At 36.4% G+C, this 16,843-nt stretch overlaps 1 protein-coding gene across 2 annotated transcripts in view; it reads left to right on the top strand.

Moving 5' to 3' along the window:
• Positions 1 to 2,943: 2,943 nt before the first annotated feature.
• Fnta (farnesyltransferase, CAAX box, alpha) overlaps positions 2,944 to 16,843 on the top strand; it is a 29,044-nt gene continuing 15,144 nt past the window's right edge. The window contains exons 1-5 of one of the 2 annotated variants that reach the window (XM_048792882.1): positions 2,944 to 3,197; positions 3,351 to 3,410; positions 5,496 to 5,581; positions 10,381 to 10,495; positions 14,550 to 14,654. In XM_048792882.1, the coding sequence (XP_048648839.1) occupies positions 2,995 to 3,197; positions 3,351 to 3,410; positions 5,496 to 5,581; positions 10,381 to 10,495; positions 14,550 to 14,654 (569 nt within the window). In that variant the 5' untranslated portion in view covers positions 2,944 to 2,994. The remainder of the gene's footprint in view (positions 3,198 to 3,350; positions 3,411 to 5,495; positions 5,582 to 10,380; positions 10,496 to 14,549; positions 14,655 to 16,843) is intronic. The other variant, XM_015507499.2, reaches the window with a different exon arrangement.

The following is a 16,843-nucleotide window of genomic DNA, read 5'->3' as shown; positions in this document are numbered from 1 at the left end:
GCCTTTTTTTTTTTTTTTGGTACTGGGGATTCAACTCAGGAGTACTTAATCATTGAGTCACATCTCCAGCCCTTTTTATATTTTATTTAGAGACAGGGTCTCACTAAGTTGCTTAGAGCCTTGCTAAGTTGCTGAGGCTGGCTTTGAACTTGCAATCCTCCTGCCTCAGCCTCCCCAGCTGCTGGGAATACAGGCGTGTGCCACTGTGCCTAGCTGGACTGTGCCTATTCTGATAAAAAAGAATTTTCGTGGGATAAGGGGACAGGGACTTGCTATGTTGCCCAGGCTGGTTTGGGACCTCTAGGCTCAAGTGATCCTCCCTCTTGCTTCAGACTCCCAAATAGCTGGTACTGTAGGTCCACACCACTATGACTGGTCAAAAGGAAGTTCTACCTTGGAGTCATCTTTTTGTTTTTTTCTTTTCTTTTTTCTTCCTTCCTTTTTCCTTTCCCCTGTCTCATATTCTCCCAGGCAGCAAATTCTATCAGATCAACCTTTAAAGTATATCCAGAATCCATCCACTGCTCATCATCTCCACCATATTAATACAGTCCATTGTTCCAAAAATTTTGGCGAAGTCCCACAGTAGAAATGCATTTACAACGTGACCCATTATACCTAAACATGTATAAAAATGAAATCAAATACTAAGATGAAATTTGGGCTACAAAATCAGGGGTAAACACCAGGTGAAGCATCATAGGGAACTGCAAAAGCCCTGTGACGCTTCACCTACCCAGTAGAGAGCTCTGTTCTGTATCACTTTCTCATCAGGGTATAGTGCCCAGGAATTTATGTCTCTGCCTCACTTAGTTATCCAGTGCCAGCAGCCTTCAAGTCATGATGGAGACTGTCTGCTGACTGCAGTACTCAAACCTGGCAGCAAGTCCTGTCTCAGAGAATTGGTATGCCTGTTTGCCCAGATAGAACCTACTAAATTGATTTCATGATTCAATGAATTGTATTAGAGTGGGCTTTAAAAAGTTGTTACATGCTCTTCTCATACTCAGATGATTCCACAAATTTCCATTTATAATCCATTCCCACAGACGTCCAATAAACCCATAAAATTGTGCAAGGTCACTAATCATTAAGGAAATGCAAATCAAAACCATAAGAATCTGCTTCATAACAATTAGGATGGCTATTCCAAAGAAATAGGAAATAAGCATTAGCAAGTATGTGGATAAATTGGAGTACTGTGTCGCCACTGTGGAAAACAGTATGGCAATTTCTCAAAAAATTAAACATAGAATTGTTACATGACCCAGCAATTCCATTTCTGGGTATACACATAAAGAAGTGAAAGCATGGACTCACACAGATATTTGTATACTAGTATTTATAGCAGTATTATTCACAATGACCAAAAGGTGGAACCAACCCAAGTGTCCATCAACAGATGAATAGATAAAGTGGGATATACATGCAACATTGAGTTATTCAGGCTTAAAAATGAATTCTGATACATGCTACACATGAATTTGGAAGAGAATATCTGAATGAAATAAACCAAATACAAAAATACAAATAGTATCTGATTCCACTTCCATGAGGTACCTAGAGTAGTGAGAAACAGAAAGAAGAAACTGCAGAGCTATTGTTTAACCAGTACAAGTTTCAGTTTTAGAAAATGTTCTGGAAATGGCTGCACAACAATGTGAATATATTTAATGTCACTGAACTATACATTTAAAAATAGTTAAAATGGTAAAATTTAGGTATATTTTGCCACAATTAAAAATACAAAATCCCCAATTCTTTTTTAAAAAGTCTTTCTTTTTTTAAATATTTTTTCTTAGAAGTTGATGGGCTTTTATTTTGCTCATTTATTTATATGCAGTGCTGAGAATCAAACCCAGTGTCTCACACATGCTAGGCAAGCACACTACCACTGAGCCACAACCCCAGCTTCTTTAAAAATTCTTTAAAAATATTTTTTTATTTGTAGTTGGACACAATACCTTTATTTTATTTCTTTATTTTTATGTGGTGTTGAGAATCGAACCCAGCACCTCACACATGCTAGGTGAGCATTCAACTCCTGAGCCACAACCGCAGCCCCCAAATCCTCAATTCTTACCCCAGTTTTTCCCCTTTCTTGGATTCTTTCCCTCATTCACAAGATTTGTCATACTGGCATCCTCAGTGAATCAAGAACATGTTAAGTATGCATTTCCTTTCAGAATCTCTGCTTAAATTGCCCCTTAAAAAGTCTGACTATCCTACCGAAAAAGAAATACAAACATCTTTATCCCACCAACCTGCTTTGTCTTTAATGCACTTACCATACGACATGTCTAGTCTCATCATAATCTCCCTTACTAGAACATAAACTCCATGACTGTAGAGAATGGTTTTTGCACTGCTGCGATGAAGCTTGGGACACAGCAGGTGGTCAGCAAATATTTGTTAAATAAATGTATCTGTTTTATATAACAGAGAAGTATTTCCTTTTATTATCATATACTCGAACAGTATTTGTATAACCCGAAATTTAATTTCAAAAGTCGAAAATCCTGGATTAATAAAGTTTAACAGTCTTTAGCATCGGGAAAAAAAACCCAGTGAAAACATGAAGGCCCTTAAAAGGTTAAAGTGGAGCCCTTATCAGTTAGGATAAGGGGGTTGGTCTTGAGTTGCCCGCCCGCTGCCCTTAGCCAGGGCTTCTAAGTGCAGAGATAGCCAACTTCGTTACTGGGATCCGCCACCAGCACTAATAGATTCTGAAATGACAAGTCTTCGGGGTGGAGACAGCCTACAGATTGTAAGACGTGTGTTTAGCCTTGAGCCCCGTGGGGCCGTCGCGCACGCTGTCCCACCAGTGTCCACGCCCCTACCCAGAGAACACCCGGCCCCGCCCGGGCCCTCTGGCCCGCGTCTCGGTGGCCGGAAGCAGGACACCGGAAGTGGGCCACGAGAGGGAGGGGAGCGAGGGACGAGGCTGCGGGGGGCGGGGTCTCCGCCACCACCTCCGCAGCGGGCCGAGGAGAGATGGCGGCCGCCGAGGGGGTCGGAGAGGCTACACAGGGTGGTGAGCCGGGTCAGCCGGAGCAGCCCCCGCCGCAGCCGCACCCACCGCCACCCCAGCAGCAGCAGCAGGAAGAAGGGATGGCGGCCGAGGCCGGAGGAGCAGTGGCGTCCCCTATGGACGACGGGTTTCTGAGCCTGGACTCGCCCACCTATGTCCTGTACAGGTAACGCCCCCGAGCCGGGCCGCGGCGGAAATTCTGCCCCGGTACAAGCTTCCGGCCTCTGTTCTGCCGAAGTTTGTGCGGCCCGGCGGGCTGGCAGGCCGAGGGGTAGCTGGTTGGTTGGCGCCAGCCCGCGACTCTCGCGCTCCTTCCCAGATTGCCGCTTCCCGGAGGCAGCGCTGACCCCCGAGAGACATTGCGGAGTCCGGGCGCCAGGCACGTCTCTGTGGCTTCCCGCAGGCTTGAATGAAACGTAGAAACTACAGAACACCGGACAGCACTCTTTTAGGTGTCATGATTCATACGCTTAAGAAATTTCCCGCTCTCTTCTATAGTCCTAGAACGTTATCCTGTTAATGAGCATAATGAAAATGGAAGGGTTAGGGTGCGGTTTTTATAGAATGCCAAGAAAATAATTATTTAATAAAAAGCCAGCTTTCCTTTAAAAACGAGCTGTACTGGCTTCCTGCGGTTTGTTCTGCCGTATTAATAAAAGGTATAAGAATTTCAAGGACTGAGACCTTTTCATTTAACCATTATTTTCGCCCCTACTGTCTCCAGGAACTGAGTTAGGCCGTGAGCGTGAAAATAGAATTGTTACCTAAATTCTCCTATGCATCTCCTACTCCTGGTCCCTTGTACTAGCAATATGAAGGTACTGCTGTAACTTTTTTGCCTCTTTTCCCGATCTCTGCCAACACCCAGTCTAATCCCCATCTGTTCCTTGTGTTCAGATAGTAATGTGGATTGCTTAGTTCTTGGGAAGCTGCAGAAACAATCAGAAAGTCCTTCTGTCTTCTGTAGTTCAACCTAAACCTATTAGATGGCTTATTTGCCTTGTTTTTATGAATGAGTGAAAGTCACTATCTAGTTTTCTTTTTTGTTGGAGCTAATATTTTCCGATTTAAATTGGTTTGTTCCTGTAATCTTCAGCCTCCTCTTTGGATTGTGAAATGCTCAAGTTTCTTCACATGACTGTAATTTCCCAGTGCCTAAATGACAGTCTTATTTTTCTCGTGCCATCCCGTAGACTCTAGGTTTCACATCTCAGGTCATTGTTTCTCCTGTGTTTCTTCCTGTATGAGGGGCACCATTTCAAGATTGTAAGCCACATATCTCTGCTGTGAAATAGCTGATGAGTATAGAGAGGTAAAGAGTGGGTGAAAGAGCCAGGCACAGTGGCACACACCTGTAATACCACCCACTCCAGAGGCTGATATAGGAGGCCAACCTCAGAAACTTAACAAGTTTTCCCAAACAGTGAGAAATTGTTTCCAAATTTAAAAGTTAAAAAATGGGTTGGCAATGTAGCTCCATGGTAAAGCACCACCATATTCAATTCCTTGTACCAAAATAAATAAAGCAAGAAAGAAATAGAGGGTGAAAGGAAGAGAATGTAAGTAAAAGACAGTTAAAATAAATTTGATCACATAGGGCAATTCACATTGAAATTTCTGTAAGCACCTATAGTTGCCACTCTACTGTTATTTTAGCTTGATAATGGGTAATATTCATTGAATGCTTATTATATATTGTGCATGTTTTAATAGCATAGTATTTCATCCTCAAAATAGCTTTCTAAGATTGATTAATAATGTTATCTCTGTTTTTTTAATGAAGAAACTGAGTCCCAGAGAGATTAAGTAACTTTTTCAAGGCCACACAGCTAGTAAGAAGTAGAACTGATATTCCAGTTTAGGCAGTTGTTAGATTCCAGAACCTGCTCTCACCTTTTGCTACATCCTTAGCCCTAGAACCTGCTCCCTTAATGGCCATCAGGGCCACCTCTCTAGTACACAGTAGATTGTTTACTTTGGTTTTAAAATGTCAGTCCAGACTGGCTGCAGTGGCGCAGCCTTATAATCCCAGTGACTCAGGAGGTAGGACAATCACAAGTTTGAGGCCAGTCTCAGCAATTTAGCAACCTTCAACAACTTACTGAGACCCTGTCTTAACATAAAAAATAAAATCCCTGGGTTCAATCCCCAGTACTGGGGTGGGGGTGGGATGGGGCAGGGGGTCAATTTATAGTAAATTATTACTCAGATTTTAAAAATTACTGACTGATTGCAGTCTTATTAGATCAATGAGATTGATTTCTAAGTTGTATACTTGCTGCAAAAATATGTTCTGCCACTTCTAAAACTAAATTTGAAAATGTTGATTTATAAGCTTTTTTAAATGTAAGATCTCTGTAAGTTACTAGTGTTAATGTAAGTGTGATTATTGCCATTTTTGAAAATGCCAGTTCTTCTAATGTGTTTGAATATAATCACTGAAAAAAAAAATGTATATTTTCAGGGACAGAGCAGAATGGGCTGATATAGATCCAGTACCACAGAATGATGGTCCAAATCCAGTGGTCCAGATCATCTATAGTGAAAAATGTAAGTTTATTTTTATTAGGAAAAGGTCTATAAGTCAAACATTGTTTCAGTGTCAAATTCACAACTATGTAGCAAGATGATTGATAGGTTTTTGTCTAATAAGGATCTGAATTACTTATGATGAGTTGATTTTTTTTTTGTGACTTATTTTTGCAATTTAAAGTTTTATTTTGTCCAAAGAATGGAGATATCCTAAGTGATGAATGTTACATTATAATACATAATAGCTATTATGTGATTGTACTTTTCATTTGCTATTTAATCTGTGTGTTAGATAACAAATGAGTTACTGTTTTATTTAGAAAAAACTTTGGTTGCTGAAACATCAGCATTTTTAAATATATTTTGACAATGAATGTTAGGCTCAGTTGGAATATGTTTACTGATATTAAAATGAATGGATTATTTTCTTTGACAAAGTGTCATTCTTTCCATGATGAATGTTAAAATGCTTTGTAAATTGAAGGTCATACAAATGTTAATTGTTAGTTGTTCTAGGAAAGGGTAAATGAATAAAATGGAATGCTGGTTTTGTAATTTTGTGTGTGTGTATGGTATTTTTTTTTTTCACTTAAAGTTTTGTTATCCAAGATCTTTCCTCTTTTACAAAAAGCATATATTTATTTATTTGCTGACTAGGAAATAATGGCAAGAAAAATTTTAAAAGAAAGAATAGTAGTGTGGGGTTTGTCCTATCAAATATTAAAAAGTACTACTAAATAATTAATGTGGGATTAGTATACAAATAAAGAGATAAATAAGGACTAAAAGTAAGTTACCAGAATATATGAAAACTTAGTATAGGATACATTTCATACCTTTATAAAAAAGATAGATTGATCAAATTAGTTTGATACAGTTGGCTATGTGTGTAGATAAAAGTTGAATTATATCCCTATCTCATAGCCTTTTTTTTTGGTAGTGGGGATTTAACCCAAGGGTTCTTTCCCACTGAGTAACATCCCAGCCCTTTGTACTTTTTATTTTGAGACAGGATCTCACTAAGTTGTTTAGGGCCTTGCTCAATTGCTGAGACTGTCCTTGAATTTTCGATCTTCCTGCCTCAGCATCCTGAGTTGCTGGGATTACAGGTATGTGCCACCATACCTGGCTCCTATCTCCTATCTTAATGAATATGAAAATAACAGATGAACTAAAGTTCTAAAAGTTCTATTATTAGGCTAGAAGTAAAATAATTCATTAAGGATAAGATCAAAATGTATAATTATATAAAAATGCAAAATTTCCATATTTTGAGATATATGAACAAACAGTTTACTAGAAGAAATAGAAATATCTATGAAGAATTTCAGCATTACTAATGATCAGAGAAATATAAATAACTTTTTCAGATTGATAACTACCTATAACAAAAATGTTGGGGAAACTGATAAAATCATACATTTGTATTGGGAGTAAATTATTAATCTATTGTGGAGTAGACAATACTTCAAATTCTTATGTATGCCATAGTTAGCAATCACAAGGGACAAATATAGATAGGTTTGACCTATCAAAAATTACTGGGTTCGTCTGGGTTTGTGGCTCCATGGTAGAGCACTTGCCTAGCATGTATGAGGCCCTGTGTTTGATTCTCAGCACCACATATAAATAAATGAATAAAATAAAGCTCCATCAACGTCTTAAAAAAATTACTAGATAAACATATCAAAATTTAAAGTTACATGACAAAAGAATCCATGAACAAGTTAAAAAACAAGCAGCAGTGTGGGAGAAGATTATATGGTAGAAAACAAGATTGATATTTAGTATTAAAATGAATTCCTACAAAAGGATAAGGAGACTAAAAAGGTAATCCCAAAAATGGACAAAGGGTATAAACTGGTTGTTTATGGAAAAGGAAATTCCACTAGTCATTAAACAGGAAAAATCCATCATTATTAGGAATAAAATATATGGAAATTGAGAATGTCATTTTTTACCCATGAGTGAAATGGCAAAAATTAAAACTATTAAGATTCATACATTTCATACAGCTAGCCATTTTAAGAATCATTGTGGTATAGCTATTGAAATGGGAAATTTTTAGATCTTATAACCTGGCAGTACTGCTTCTAATTATATATTCTGGATTCACTTTGGCACATGGCACAGCAAGATATGTGGTAGGCTTAGAGTGTAGATTTTAGCCAGGCCACCTGGTTCAAATTCTGATTTCACCATATTGTTAGTTCTGTAACATTGAACAAGTTATTTGAACTCCCTGGACCACTCATTGTAAACTCCCTGGGCCACTCTTTGTAAGCTCCCTGGACCACTGTAGAGGCCAGTGGTAGAAACTATAGATTGAGTGAATTATTCACATAAATAATAGAGCAGTGTCTGATTCACAGTAAACACCATATATATTTGCTGTTAAGATTTGCAACATTTTTTTTAAAAAGCAAGGTATTAGAAACCACCTGTATATCTTTTAGATAAAAATAAAACTTTTGTCATATAATCAAATACTACATAATATTAAAAAGTTTTAGATCTACTATGGACAGATATCAGAAACAGTTGCATGGAAAAAAGTTGTTTCGGAAACTTTGAGTAGGACAATATATTGTTTATTTTTGGTACCAGGGATTGAGTCCAGGGACACTCAATCACTGAGCCACATCCCCAGCCTTTTTATTTTTTGAGACAGGAACTCACTAAGTTGTTTAGGGCTTCACTAAGTTGCTTAGGGCCTCACTAAGTTGCTGAGGCTGGCTTTGAATTTGTGGTCCTCCTGTGTCAGCTTCTTGAGTTGCTGGGATTATAGGCATGTACCACTGTGTCCAGCAAAGTTTATAATTTTTAAATTATTTAAATATTTTTGTTTGTTTACTTACTTATTTTTTCAGTACTAGGGATTGAAATGCTTCACCACTGAGCTACATCCCTGGTTCTTTTTATTTTTTTATTTAAGACAGTCTTGCTAAATTGCTGAGGCTGGCCTCCACTTGCCTCAGTTTCCTGAGTGGTTGGGATTATAGGTGTGCATCACCTTGTCCAGCAAAAGAATATTTAATATAAAATGAAAGCTACAGAAAAAGCTTAATGAGTATAAGATTCTATTTAGTTAGAGGTTAGTCAGCAATTTCTGACTGATTTGGCTTCAGTTTTATTTTGCTATTTACATTGAATTGGCTTTTGCTTTACTTACATAGAAACCTAAGGTGCTAGAGCTGTGTTACCTAATGGTCACCCAGTTAATTATTTTATCAGTGTGCATATGTGTAGTATATTTTATGCATATACAAATATATAATATATTTGTGTGTGATATATGAAAATATTTTTATCAAGTTAACATGTTATAATAATCATTTTATTATAAATTTAAAATTTCTTTTTTTTCTGAATTATTAGGGATTGGACCCATGGCTGCACGCATGCTATGCAAGCATCTATACCACTGAGCTACATCTCTAATCCTTTTTTTTCTTGTTGTGAGATGGGGTCTTATTAAGTTGTTGAGCCTTGCTTTGAATTTGTGATCCCCCGCCTCAGTTTTCCCAGTAGCTGGGATTATAGGCGTGTGTCAGTGTGCCTGGATTAAACTTAGTTTTTTAAAGTTAGTGTTTAAAAGTCATCTGTGCTCCTAAGTACTCAGGAGGCCGAGACAGAAAGATTGCAAGTGAGCAGCCACCATAGGCAACTTGGCAAGGCCCTGTTTTAAAATTAAAATAAATAAATAAATAAGAAGGTTTGGGAATATGCCTTAGTACTTGATCCTGGGTTCTATCCCTGGTGCCCCTTCTCCCCCAAAAGATACTGTTTAGAAGCAGGTAATCTTTGTGTATCTTATACTTTATAAAGAGCTATAATTGTGCATATTCTTATCTGATACTTTCAGTGTGATGGTTATAGTCTGACACCAAATGGTTTTCCACACCAGGCAGTTCTCTAATTCTCAGTAGACACTAACTAGGTGTCCTACAATTTCCTTCAGTTCTAACATTAATTCCTAGAGTTAGCACACACACCACAGGTCAAGGACATAGTTCTATAAGACTCTACTGTAAATGCCACTCACAGGTCGTGAGTTCCCAGATTATCCGCATTTTCTGTCCTACTTTGCACATATAAGAGTATTTATAAGAAAAAACTTCCTAGAACTCAATTTCTTGAATCATTGAATATGTAAGTTTTGGTTTTTAATAGATATTACCAAATAATTTCCCATAGACGTTTATACTAGTTTATACAATCTATAATAATACATGCATGAAAAAAGCAAGGGCCAAAGTGTTGAGTGTGCTATGATCTCGTTGTTGTAAAAACTGAAGGATGGAATGAAGTATACAATTGTATATGCTTAGCATATATTTGGCAGGATATATTACAATCCGTTAACAATGGTTTCTGGAGAGGAGGACTGGGAATTTAGTAGAACGGAAATTTAATGTGAACCTTTTATACTCTTGAGTTTTCTGCCATTTTACTATATATTTTTTCAGTTAAGAATCTGATCAAAATAAAATAGGAAAAACAGCTATGTGAATGTATTTGAATACTACTTTTAATTTTATGTAAAATCTTAAGGAGATTTGCAGTTTGGCATTAACCCGTTTAAGTACATATAAATAATAAGCATGGTTAGACCTGTGTAGCTTGTGTGTTGTGACTGTGACACTGAGTATTGTTGGGGTGGCAGTCACAGTCATTTGATTCTATTTCACTTACTGATATAAATGTTACATATGCAAATAAAATGTCTTTCTACGTAAGTACAACAGCTTTTATGTTATAGTGTTAATTTTAAATAAGAAAGGTAGTCCTAATGCAGTTGTGTTTTCTATCTCCAGTTAGAGATGTTTATGATTATTTCCGAGCTGTTCTACAGCGTGATGAAAGAAGTGAACGAGCTTTTAAGCTTACCCAGGATGCTATTGAGTTAAATGCCGCCAATTATACGGTGTGGTAAGTAATACACAACTTTGAGATATTTTCTGCTTACACTTCTCAGGTTTTAGTTCAAATGACTTTTCTTTATTTAACTGAATTTTAGTTTCTATCAAAATAATAATTCACATATGGGTGTAAAAGTCAGAAGTTGAAGGGAGAAAAATCTCTTCCCTATTTCTTCCCACGACCAGGGTCCCATTCCCCAGAAGCAGCACCTATGCTCTTGTTTTGCTTTTCTTTTGTTTGGAGACAAGATCTTGCTATGTTGCCCAGATTGGCCCTGAACTTGTGATTCTCCTGTCTCAGTCTCCTGAGCAACTGAGATTATAGGCTCATGCCACTGTGCCCACTTGTTATTTCTCTACTTAATTTCTGTATGTTAGATAATATGCTTTGCTGTTATTTTTATTTTTTACATTTTAAAACATTTTAGATGATATCTATTCGTTCCTTGAAGATGGAGTGTTCATGTACTACTTTCTTCCCTTCATCACAAATTAGTTATCAGTTCCTAGTTCATGCTGAACCACATTTCATAGTATATTCACATATCCCTTAATAAATAGCCTTTTTTGTTTGGTCTGATTTTCTTTGTACCAATAAGTAATTCATCTCCCAGACATTCTGATTTATGTAAATGTTTTATTATTATTGAATATAACAGGTAATCCTTGCATTCCATTTTTCCCCCCCTTCATTTGTTTGGGTGCTACAAATCGAGTCTTTAGCTCTTTCATCTGTGTAGTCTTCTATTTTCCAAATCCCACATCTTTCTCTTCCTTGACTTACTTTCTCATTTTAAAAACAAAGTTTTGAGTTTTTTGGGTTTTTTTTTTTTTTTTTTTTTGCGGTGCTGGGAATTGAATCCAGGGCCTTAGCACTTCCTGGGTAAGCACTCTATCACTGAGCCAAATTGCTAGCTTTACTTTCTCATATTGTAGAAGGCATACTTGACTAGAAGAAAACTTATGGATGGATGTGTGGACAACAGTGTTGGAGATTATACATTAGAAATCTTAAAATCTTCCTTCAGCTTTATTAGTAGAATTCTACATTCAAAATCATTTTCCCTAAGAAGAATTTTACAACTGCTTTCCCATTTCTTTTGCCTCTGTGGTTCAGGTGGAGAAGATTCCCATTTCTTTATTTGATCCTTTTTCTCTTTTTTAAGTTCTAGGAATTTTTGTATGTTCTTTAAATAATTTCTTCTCTGTTTTCTGTCTTTGGAATGACTTTTAGTTGCATGTTGTACCTCCTAGATTGTATTTTCTTTATTTTTATTCCTTTTTTTTTTAAATTTACTTTTATGATATTCCCTCAGTTTTATCTTCTAACTCTTCTATTGATTTTTAAATATTTTTGCACTCATTTTTAATTTCTCAGAGCTCTTTTTTCCTTAATATTTAAGAAAAGACATCATCTTGCTTTTTGATTCCATGAATGAAATATCTTTCCATCTGTTGTTTTAGTCTCTTTCATATAAAGGTTTTTCTATAAATGATTGGTAATTCTTGGTTCTCCTTTTATACTCATAATGGAGAAAGGAAAAAGCCTGATTGGAACCCCTATGTGTGGCATGATTTATCAGTTATAAAGTTACCGAGATGGGGATGTGGCTGTTTTGAAACTTTTGCATATCAGTATTTTTTTTTTTTTTTTTGTACCAAGGATTGAACTCGGGCACTCAACCACTGAATCACATCCTCAGCCCTTTTTGTATTTTATTTAGAGTCAGGTCTTGCTGAGTTGCTGAGGCTAGCTTTGAACTCAAGATTTTCCTGGCCTCAGCCTCCCAAGCTCCTGGGATTACAGGCATGTGTCACCATGCTGGGCTCAATATTTTTTTAAGTCTTTTTCTTAGTGTGTTTCTCCAAAGAGGATCCATCTAATTTATTGTCTAAGAAAAACATTTGCCTGCCACAATTCTGGGGGATCAGGCAGGGAAATATGTTAGGAAAGTTTCACTGTTCAGTGTATCAACTTTGTTTTCCTTTTTCTTTTTTTGGGCGGGGGGGGGACAAATCAGCCTGTTAGACAATTTCAACATTTTTTTAAATCTATTCTTTTTTTTTTTTTTTAATTTTTTTTGAAGTTGTAGATGGACAGAATGCCTTTATTTTATTTGTTTATTTTTATGTGGTGCTGAGGATCGAACCCAGTGCCTCTTACATGCTAGGCAAGCGCTCTACCGCTGAGCTACAGCCCCAGCCCTTATCTATTCTTTATTTTATCTTGTTTTAATTTTTTTCAGTTTTTTATATTAACATTTTAAATGTGTTTATTTCCATTCTTTATCTCACCCTTCTTTGAATGTACCTAGTATCACTTTCTGCTTTAGGTTTTTCTAGAAAATTAAAATTGTTTCCTGCTCAGGTCAGGAGATGTCACCTTTCTGATCAAGGTGAAGGGAAGGATTGTGGCTGCTAAGAATGTTTCTCTAGACCTTGCTCTATTTTTCAGCCCCACTCTTGACTCCCAGTTTTGGAAAAAAACAAGTACCTTCAATTTTTGAAACTTTATTAAGGTTTCCACTACTGTTGACAGGTTTCTATGATTCCTCCTGCCCCCACCTGCTCCCCAGTACTTGGCATAAATCCAGAGTTTCCTGTGTGCTTAGCACTGAACAACATCCCCAGCCATTTTTATTTTATTTTGTGATTTTCTTTAAGTTGCCTGGATTAGACTTGAACTTGTGACCCTCCTGCCTAAGCCTCTGAAGTAGCCAGAATTATAGGCATGTACCACTGTGCCTGGCTACATTGCTTTTCTAAGTCAGTTACAAACTTGTCTGTTTGCTTACATTTTTTATAATTTTCTTTACCTCTTATACTTGCTGTGGTAACCCTTTGCACCATTTCTCCTTGTGGATTTATATCTTCTGTATTGCTTTAATATAATTTTAGTGGGGTTTTATTTAGGGAATAAGAGTAAACCTATTTAGTCTACCATGTTTAACTGAAGTCCTCAGTAGGATATTCCATTATTTTATGGCTCTAATATGTACTTTCTTAAATTTTAAGAAATTACTGACTATATGGCACAAAGGAACTTAGAATGCATCTTAAATTTTCCTAAGAAATTTATTTGCTGTTTTTTTAAACGCACTATACCTGAGTTCATTACCCATATTAACCAAGTGTTTGCATTTATATGCTCTATTAAGACAATTTTCTTGGGCTGGGGATGTGGCTCAAGCAATAGCACGCTTGCCTGGCATGCACGGGGCGCTGGGTTTGATCCTCAGCACCACATAAAAAATTTTAAAAATAAATAAATAAATAAAGATGTTGTGTTCACCGAAAACTAAAAAACAAATATTAAAAAATTCTCTCTCTCTCTTAAAAAAAAGACAACTTTCTTTAATAATAGTAAAAGAAAAATGCTGTAATCTCATATTTTGCATTTCATTTTAAAAGATAACTTTTAAAGTAGGTTCTGAACTATTTGTCTCTTAATATATATTGAGTTGCAAATTTTTGAAAATTAGTTTACTAAGATTAGACCAGTACTGTCCATAGAGAATTTCAAAAAAATGACTTGACTCCACTTTCTCTTTAATTTCAGAAATTATATTTGCTTCACTTTTAAGTTTTTTTTAATAATCTGAAATTAATTACAAACATTTTGATGGTGGTTCTAGAAATAAAATATTTGATAATGTTTATAATAGAATTAATTATTATATGACTAACATAACCTACATGAGCTAACTTTTCTATATAAGGAAAGAAATGTCTTTGCTTTTTGTATTATATAACACATGTAATCAGAGTATTACCTGAAAATAGAATTTAGTTGCCTTTTCATTCCTTAAGGTTCCAAAATCTACTTTTTTTCTATCATATTTGTTGCCTTTTACTCTTTTTTACTTTAAATGCTTGATTCATCTAGTTACCAGATAGTTGTATGAATATGGACAATTTGTGCACTTAAATTAAAAATTATTTGTTATATAAAATAACTGACAAAAATTTGTCTTAACCATATTGTTCTTTTAGCTTTATTTCATACTGTTAATAGGCAACTTAATTGGAGTAATGAGACTTTCTGTGCTTGATGTTTGCTGTAGGCATTTTCGGAGAGTTCTCTTAAAGTCACTTCAAAAGGATCTACATGAGGAAATGAACTACATCACTGCAATAATTGAGGAACAGCCCAAAAACTATCAAGTTTGGTAAGATAGAAATGTTATTCTGCATAGGTTCTGCCAGTAGATGATGATATAGTAAAGGATTTTTTTCTTGTATTTACTTATTTTTTGCCCTCCTGGGGATCAACCCCAGGCCCTTGTACATGCTAGGCAAGTGTTCTACCACTGAATATCATCCTAAGCTTCTTTATAATTTAGAACTTTACATTGGGGCTAATGTTACCTGCCCCACAGGATTGTTAGGAGGATTGTTTAGATTTTGATCTAGAATGTTCCCAAAAGGCTGATGTGTTGAATACTTGGTCTTCAAAATTCAGAGGTGGGGCTTTTGGAAGTGATTAGATCATTAGGGCTCTATTGCCACTGATGGATTCATAGGTGAGTGGACTATTGGAAGGGGATGAAAATTGTGGGAGATGGGGCCTACTTGGGGGAATAGGTCCTAGGGGATGTGCCTTTGGAGACTACATCTTGTCCCCATCCTGCCCCAGCTCCTTGCTGGTTTTGCTCTACTGTGCCCTTTTGCCATGATATTCTGCCTCACTAGAGGCCCACAATCAACAGAGCCAGGTGGCCATTTACTGAAACCATAAGCCAAAATAAATCTTCCCTTCGAGTTGATTTTCTCAGGTATTTTTTCACAGTGAAAAGAAGCTAACACAAGGATTAAATGAGAACTATGTTGAGTGATCAAAATGGTGTCTGCTCCACAGTTAACATTCAAATGTTTAGCTGTTATTATTATTTGAAATTTCAGAATCACTGTGCAGTTGCTGCTAATGAGAAAAAATGTGAGTAAAAATATCTGAAAAATGTTTTCTAGAACTCTGGATATAGCTCAGTGGTGGAAAGCTTGCTGAGCATGCACAAGGCCCTGGATTCCATCCTCAGTACTGAAAAAAAAGCTTTCTGTTTGGTGTATTATAAAATGACTTTCTAATCCTTTATTCGTTTGTTTATTTCACAGGCTTTGTATTAGTGCTGAGTATACAAAGTCTTTGTACTAGTGCTGAGTATACAAATATGACCAAGACACAGTCTAATAGGGAAAGCAAATAATAATATCAGTTACTTTATAAAGCGATGCAAAAAATATAATGGTAGAATTTTTCAGCATATGCAAAGATAAGAGTATGGAGATTGTTAGGATGGGAGTAGTGAACACAATAGGGGAAAAGGGATGAGTCATGGAGCAGGGGCACAAAGAATAAATAAGATAATTTGAATGGTGCCCAGTCTCTAGTGTGAAGCCTATGAATGGTAGCTATTGCTGCTGCTGTTATGATTGTGGTGTGGCAGTAAAGAAATTATGCTGAAGTAGAAGAGGCAGCATGGCATACTACCAAGAGCTCTTTCCACTTTCTTGTGGATGGACCTTTATTTTGTTTATTTATATATAGTGCTGAGAATCACACCCAGTGCCTCACACATGCTAGTCAAACACTCCATCACTGAGACACAATTCCAGCCTGAGCTCTTTCCACTTTCTGTGCCACGAACTGCCTGCTTAGTATACCTGTCTTCTCAACTCCAAAATGAAGTTGCCACCATTTTATCTTCTCTCAGCATAATGTCCTACACACACACACCACACTATCCTTATGTCAAGATTTAAGGAAGACTTCTGAAGAAAAACCTCTGAGGCAAGGAAAATATTCTTTGTAGAAGTATGGAAAAGCAGCTTATTCATGGAACTTTGTATAATTCCATGTGTATTGTGGCCCAGCTGAGGAATATTCTGCCCAAATATTCACACGAATCAGTATTTAACATGTATATAGCTGATTAATTTTCAAAGAATTAGAACATAATAGACCCAACAGCGAATAAGTAAGTATTATTTGACACATGGTAGGGTAGCTATTGTACAGATTTCTATTTGTAAACAAATTGACCTCTGAAGCTTTTTTTTTTTAACTAGATTTTTGCATTCCTTAGAAGTTGCATTATAAAATAATTGTTTTATTGAGAAAAAAGAGTTTAGCTAGAGAATTAATGTACCCTGCGGTCTTGTTTTATGTTAAGGTGTTTTTTTTTGTTGTTTTTTTTTTTCAGTTGTTTCATTTTACTTTTTTTTTTTATTGGTTGTTCAAAACATTACAAAGCTCTTGACATATCATATTTCATACATTAGATTCAAGTGGGTTATGAACTCCCATTTTTACCCCAAATACAGATTGCAGAATCACATCGGTTACACATCCACATTTTTA

Source organism: Marmota marmota, unplaced genomic scaffold, assembly GCF_001458135.2.
Source record: "Marmota marmota marmota unplaced genomic scaffold, marMar, whole genome shotgun sequence".
NCBI lineage: Eukaryota > Metazoa > Chordata > Mammalia > Rodentia > Sciuridae > Marmota > Marmota marmota.
Note: the sequence above shows the minus strand (reverse complement) of the source record. Positions and strands in the feature narration are given on the sequence as shown.